The sequence below is a fragment of the Triticum dicoccoides genome, chromosome 3B (genome assembly GCF_002162155.2).
Source record: "Triticum dicoccoides isolate Atlit2015 ecotype Zavitan chromosome 3B, WEW_v2.0, whole genome shotgun sequence".
NCBI lineage: Eukaryota > Viridiplantae > Streptophyta > Magnoliopsida > Poales > Poaceae > Triticum > Triticum dicoccoides.
In genome coordinates this window covers 18887304-18894240 of record NC_041385.1, presented here as the reverse complement: position 1 = coordinate 18894240, position 6937 = coordinate 18887304, and the positions used below count along the sequence as shown (strand labels likewise).

General features: G+C 46.4%; 1 protein-coding gene across 1 annotated transcript in view; it reads right to left on the bottom strand.

The window, feature by feature from the left end:
- LOC119280550 (probable L-type lectin-domain containing receptor kinase S.5) overlaps nucleotides 1-5615 on the bottom strand; it is a 7929-nt gene extending 2314 nt beyond the window's left edge. Inside the window, exon 1 of the mRNA XM_037561366.1 lies at nucleotides 4315-5615. Within this exon, the coding sequence (XP_037417263.1) occupies nucleotides 4315-5236 (922 nt within the window). The 5' untranslated portion in view covers nucleotides 5237-5615. The remainder of the gene's footprint in view (nucleotides 1-4314) is intronic.
- Between the last annotated feature and the right edge of the window lie 1322 nt (nucleotides 5616-6937).

Sequence of the window (6937 nt, the reverse complement as noted above, 5' to 3'; positions counted from 1 at the left end):
TTCTGTTTTTCTCTTCTGTTTTTTTCTTCTGTTTTTCCTTTTTTCTTATGTTTTTCTTCTGTTTTTTTCTTCTGTTTTTTTCTTCTGTTTTTTTCTTCTGTTTTTTTCTTCATTTTCAAATCTTAAAAATACAATTATATATCAAAAAAATCAGAAAAATAAAACTAATTCATTTTAAAACCCCTTGAAGGTTTGACAAAAGGTTTGATACAATAAATTATTACACATCATTTCTTCCCTTGTGTCCCTGCTTGCTTACGATTGTGCCGTATCCATGGAGCATCCTCATCATTTAACTTAATGCTTGGGTCGGTGTTCACTTTGAAGGGCGGAATTTCAGCAAACATATTATAATCTTCTGACATGTCTGTCTTGTCCTCCACTCCCACGACGTTTCTTTTCCCTGAAAGAACAATGTGGCGCTTTGGATCATCGCATGATGCACTGATCGTTTTCTTATCTTTCCGTTTCCTCGGTTTGCTACTCATGTCCTTCACATAGAAAACCTGAGCGACATCTTTCGCTAGGACGAATGGTTCGTCAAGATAACCAAGATTGTTGAAATCCACCATTGTCATTCCGTATTGCTGGTCCACCTTTACCCCACCTCCTGTTAGCTTGAACCATTTGCACCGGAACAAAGGGACCTTAAAGGAGGGTCCATAGTCAAGTTCCCATATCTCCTCTATGTAACCATAATATGTGACCTTTTGCCCATTCTCGGTTGCTACATCAAAGCGGACACCACTGTTTTGGTTGGTGCTTTTTTTATCTTGGGCGATCGTGTAAAATGTATTCCCATTTATCTCGTACCCTTGGAAAGTCGTTATAGTCGAAGATGGTGTCTTGGCCAACATGTACAGCTGATCTACAACATCATTGTCATTCATTAAATGTTTTCTCAACCAACTGCCGAAAGTCTCCATGTGGGCCTTCCTAATCCAGGATTCAGGCTTCCCCGGGTTGTCCGAGCGTAAAATATTCTTGTGTTTCTCAAAGTACGGAGCCACCAAGCTGGAATTGGTCAGTACAGTGTGGTGTGCTTCAGTCAGAGAATGGCCGTCCATACATATCGTTGATTTCCTTCCGATCGTGCCTTTTCCACTTAGTCTCCCCTCGTGCCGCGATCGAGGAAGACCAATCGGCTTAAGGTCAGGAACAAAGTCAACACAAAACTCAATTACCTCCTCATTTCCATAGCCCTTGGCGATGCTTCCTTCTGGCCTAGCACGGTTACGAACATATTTCTTTAATACTCCCATGAACCTCTCGACGGGAACATATTGTGTAGAAATACAGGACCGAGAACGAAAATCTCTTCGACTAGGTGAACCAGGAGGTGCGTCATAATATTGAAGAAGGATGGCGGGAACACCAACTCGAAACTGACAAGACATTGGATCACATCGTTCTGTAACCGTGGTAGAACTTCTGGATTGATTACCTTCTGAGAGATTGCATTGAGGAATGCACATAGCTTCACAATGGCTACTCGAACATTTTCCGGCAGGAGCCCCCTCAAAGCAATCGGAAGCAATTGCGTCATAATCACGTGGCAGTCGTGAGACTTCAGGTTTTGGAACTTTTTCTCCGCCATGTTTATTATTCCCTTTATATTGGACGAGAATCCAGACGGGACCTTCATACTGCTCAGGCATTCAAAAAAGATGACCTTCTCTTCTTTGGTCAGAGCGTAGCTGGCACGACCTTGAAACCATTCCGGATGCCGGTCATCAGGGTCTTTCAAACGTTGCTGGTCCTGCCGTGCTTCCTTTGTATCATTTGTCTTCCCATACACGCCCAAGAAGCTTAGGAGGTTCACGCAAATATTCTTCGTAACGTGCATCACGTCGATTGCAGAGCGGACATCTAGGACTTTCCAATATTCTAGCTCCCAAAATATAGATTCCTTCTTCCACATGGCTGCGTGCCCGTCAGCTCCCTTCGGAACTGATTGTCCGCCAGGACCCTTTCCAAAGATGACTTTCAAATCCTTGACCATATCAAATACCTCAGCACCAGTGCGTTCCGCAGGCTTCGGCCGGTGATCTGCCTTGCCGTTGTAATGCTTGCCTTTCTTTCTTACTGGATGAATTTTCGGAAGAAATCGACGATGCCCAAGGTACACGTTCTTCTTACAATTTGGCAAATGTACACTTTCAGTCTCATGTAAGCAGTGCGTGCATGCATTGTATCCCTTATTTGACAGTCCCGAAAGGTTACTAAGAGCAGGCCAATCGTTGATGGTTACGAAAAGCAACGCTCGTAGGTCAAATTCCTCTTGTTTGTGCTCATCCCACACATGGACACCACCCCACAGCTGTAAAAGTTCATCAACTAATGGCCTTAGGTACACATCGATGTCGTTGCCGGGTTGCTTCGGACCTTGGATGAGCACTGGCATCATAATGAACTTCCGCTTCATGCACAACCAAGGAGGAAGGTTGTAGATGCATAGAGTCACGGGCCAGGTGCTATGGCTGGAGCTCTGCTCGCCAAAAGGATTCATGCCATCCGTACTTAGAGCAAATCTTATGTTCCTTGCGTCAGCTGCAAAATCTTTGGAAACATATTCTTCAACATTTTCAGCAAGTTTTCAAATGCCGAGTCAGCTACACCTGCCTCTGCCTTCCATTTCAGCAAATCCAGTGTGCAGCCCAGCTTTTTCAGACCATCATCGCATCCGGGGTACAGCGCCTTTCTGTGATCCTCTAACATGCGATCCAAATTCTCCCTCTCCTTTTCAGTTTCGCAGTGTCTCCGTGCATCAGCAATGGTCCGACCAAGATCATCAACGGGATCATCACGTGCCTCTTCTTCACCTTCCCCTTCACCTTCAGCATCCTCCATGAAAGTATCACCGAAATGAGCAAGATAGCTTTCATCGATGAAATCATCCCCTTCTTCATCTTCTTCCATTATAACCCCTCTTTCTCCATGCTTGGTCCAACAATTATAGCTTGGCATGAAACCGTGCCGAAGCAGATGCATGTGAACATCTCTTGAGGAAGAGTAACCCTTCTGATTCTTACAGATAACACATGGACAGATAACAAAACCCCCCTGCTTGTTCGCATTAGCCACTACGAGGAAATCTTTCAAACCCGTAGTGAACTCGCCGGAGAGTCGGTTACCGTACATCCATTGCCGATTCATCTGCATTATTATAATATAAAATATATAATTAACCATCATGCATTTGTTAAACTAACTAGCTACAAACAATATAAATTAAACAATGAACTGCACACATGCATATTTTATCAATGACACACATGCATGAAAGGTTCAAGTTGCTAACCGCGATCGAGGAGGCAAAAATAAATGAGGAACCTCAAGTGTGGCTCCAACACTTCATATCATGTTTGTTTCACCCTCTTAGGGTATTTCATCAAACACCTTGTGTGCATAAGAGGAACCAAAAGCAAACCTACACCCCCTTGTGAAGCTTGTGAAGAGAAGTGGCACCAAATGGCTAAGTGAGTGTGCTGAACTGGTATATATAGGGGAGGAGCTTTAGTCGCGGTTGGCCTGGCCAACCGCGACTAAAGGCCTTTGCGCACCTTTAGTCGCGGTTGGCCTGGCCAACCGCGACTAAAGCCCCTCACGTGCACCAGCTGGCCACCGAGCGCCCTGGGCCCAGGCCTTTGGTCGCGGTTCGTCTGCCGAACCGCGACTAAAGACTTCATTAGTCGCGGTTCCTACACTTTCGCGACTAATGGGGCTGGACGGAAGCCTCTTTTTCTACCAGTGCATGTACTCGTAGATGAGGAGGAGTTCACCTTTCTGATAGCACCAACCTGAAAGAAATTAATATTAAAAAGAAATGCTGAAATATATACTCTCTCCGTTTCAGTTTCATGCTTTCAAGATTTAACTTTTATCATTAATTAGATCGATCAAATAATATAGTCCCTCTGCATCAAAATATAAGACACTGTGTATTGAAAACATCTGATATTTTAATACAAAAAAGAGAGTATAAGTCTTCCCCTAAGAAGGGAGTATAAGTCATATGTTTCAAATATGATTTCGGTGCTACTCCCTCCGTTCCTAAATATAAATCTTTGGAGAGATTTCACTATGGATCACATACGGAGCAAAATGAGTGAATATACACACAAAATGCATCTATATACATCCGTATGTGGTCCATAGTGAAATACCTATAAAGACTTATATTTAAGAACGGAGGCAGTATTATTTCTGTAAGCATCACCTATGTTTCATTGGTTAAATTAATGGTCAAACTTGAAGGAGGGAATAGGAAGAGTGCATGCCAAAAAATGATTGATTGGTGAAGAATTTTCCTACCAACAAGCGGCACGATATTTCGGTGACGCAGACGGTTGATGACATCGACCTCTGCGAGGAAGTCGTCGTAGCAGCGGTTTTCTTTACGCGTGAACTTCTTCACCGCCACGTCGACGCGTGCCTTGGTCGTCCCTGAAACTGGAGAGCGTAGTGTTCCCTTGTACACGGCGCCAAAGCCTCCTTTGCCTAGCTTCCTTGCCTGGGCGAAGTTGTTGGTGGCCTGCCTCACGGTGGCGTACTTGAACTCCCTGGGCGTCCCGGGAAGCCGCCGGAGAGCCTCGGATAGCTTCAGCTCCATCTTGAGGGCCGCGGCGACGATCATGGCGGCCGTTACGGCAACCGTACCAATGACCGCCGGGAGTATCACCTTCCATTTCTCACCGTGACGGTCATCGCCGGGGAGCTTTTCAATCGACAAGTTCCAGCTCATGATGCAGTGCAGCTCGTAGTTTGCCCCCGTCGACGCGGAGAAACCGATGTAGGCTCTCTGTGGGAGAGGAAAGCTGATGTTGAGCGGCGCGTCAAGGACGGCATGCTCTGGTCTCTCCTGGCCCTGGGGAGCCATGTATACCCATATGTGGTGCCCCACGCCGCTGTAGACGATCCACACGGTGTAATTCGTCGGTTGTACTTCTGTTGTCTTGATCGTAAGGTTGCCAGGCAGGACCGAGGACAGCGGCACGGCGGGGTCGGAGACGACGCTGCCGATGTTGAGGCCGACATGGTTGTCGTCAGGGTCGTACGGCTGCTTGGCCGTGTCGAACTCGACGGTGACGAAGTTTCTGGAAGTAGACTTTGAGGTGGTGTTTGTGAGTCCGAGGAATCCGCCATGGCTGCCCGGCGGAGGGCCATCGAGGGAGGTGGCGATGACGAAAGCAAGGCCCTCGCCATTCGAACTCATATCTTCTCGGAAGACATTCATGTCGAAGGAGGTGTTGAAGGAGGCGGCGTGCCTCACCCCGAGCGAGTCGACGCGCCACAGCGTGACCGGGGACACGAGGAGAACGGACCCGGACCTGTTGACAAGGAAGGCAACGTTGTTTCTGGTGTCTGGAGTCAGCTGGAGGGCTCCCCCATTTATGCTTGCATCCTTGAGCGGCGCCAAGGCAGTGCTCGCGAGACTTCTATTGAAGGAGGGGAAGCTGTAGTAGACGATGTCGTCCCTATTCTTCAGCTCCTCATCGCAGCAGCTGCACGAACGCGCAGCTAGCGACGGGGAACAGGATGCAGTATAGCAAAGCAACGCCACCGCCGTACAGAAGCACGCAAGCCATGGCTGCCCTCATGTTAGTGCACTAATTGCTGGCATATTCGATGTGGATCAGGACTAGTCTAGTTAGCTATGTATCTTGCGGGATGTGCGCAGGGCTAAGCTATGGTATTTGAAATCTCCATTCCTGCTGGACGTGGTCTCTTCTCTAGCTGTCCTTATATAACCTTTGCTTGCGTTGCGTGCTAGTAGTATTCCTTAGGCCGCGCTTGAAATTGATGTATTTAAATACGCAGGTATTTTACCGGGTAACTTACCGGGCTAGTAGCCATTTCCGCCTGCCTCGAGCGAAACGATGGCCGGAGGCGTGTATTGTTTATAGGTGTAGTAATTGCTAAGCGAAACGACAATCCAACATTAATAGTCGCGGTGTGTCAGTCAGATTGACAGTTTTGCCTGCGAATTAGCTAGAGACGACTCTGACCTGAGAATAGTACATTAAAATGCCTTATCGCTTACTGAGAAAGCACGCGTGAGTTGCCGTGTCCCAGCAGTGAGAGGATTTTAATCGCTCTGTTTGGTTTCTATTAGGACCAGTTATTTTCTGTGGTACTTTATCTCTATCTATTTTTAATAGACGAGTTGGTTGAATAGTCCTACCACTTTTGTCTGGTTTTTTTCGTTCGGTTTATTTTCGTCTCACCTCCCACCACCACTTTCACGTTAATTTTTTCTTCTCCACACTTAAAACCGAATCGTGTCTGATACTCCTTTCATTTATTCGTGCTTGCTTTGGCAGGTGTCGATTCAATTCAATAATGTAAATATTTGATAATTAAGAATTCAGAAATAATACCATATACAGGAGGTCACTTTCCAAACAAATCACCTCCCTCTCCGATTTATTTCTCCCACCGATCTCCTTCCATACTTAGCTCCGCTCGGAAAAAAACACAACCGTCGAAGCCACCAATCTCTTTCCATACTTAGCTCCACTGGGAAAAAAAACCGTCGAAGCCATGCCCTCACGTGATCACGTATCACAATGAGTCAAAGGAGGAGTGTGCGGTGGTGATGGTAAGTCTTGTACTAAGTTGTGAGGGTTTGAAGGCGTGAGGAGGAGTCTCCGATTTATTTCTCACACCGATCCCCTTTCATACTTATCTCTACTCCTAATGTCTCAACTTAAGTCGTTTGTTAGCATCGTCTGTTTCTCTTCCATCGATCTACCCCCCCACCAGGCGATCTCCCTCCCACCGTTTTTTTTCCTCCCTCCGAAAACCAAGACCGGTTTTAATTCATGCCCAGAAAAACCACACCAATCCTTCCATCCTTCCATCAATTCCACCATTCCATACTAGAAGAACGCCCGTGCGTTGCAACGGGACCACATTAACTTTAAGAGTTCAATAT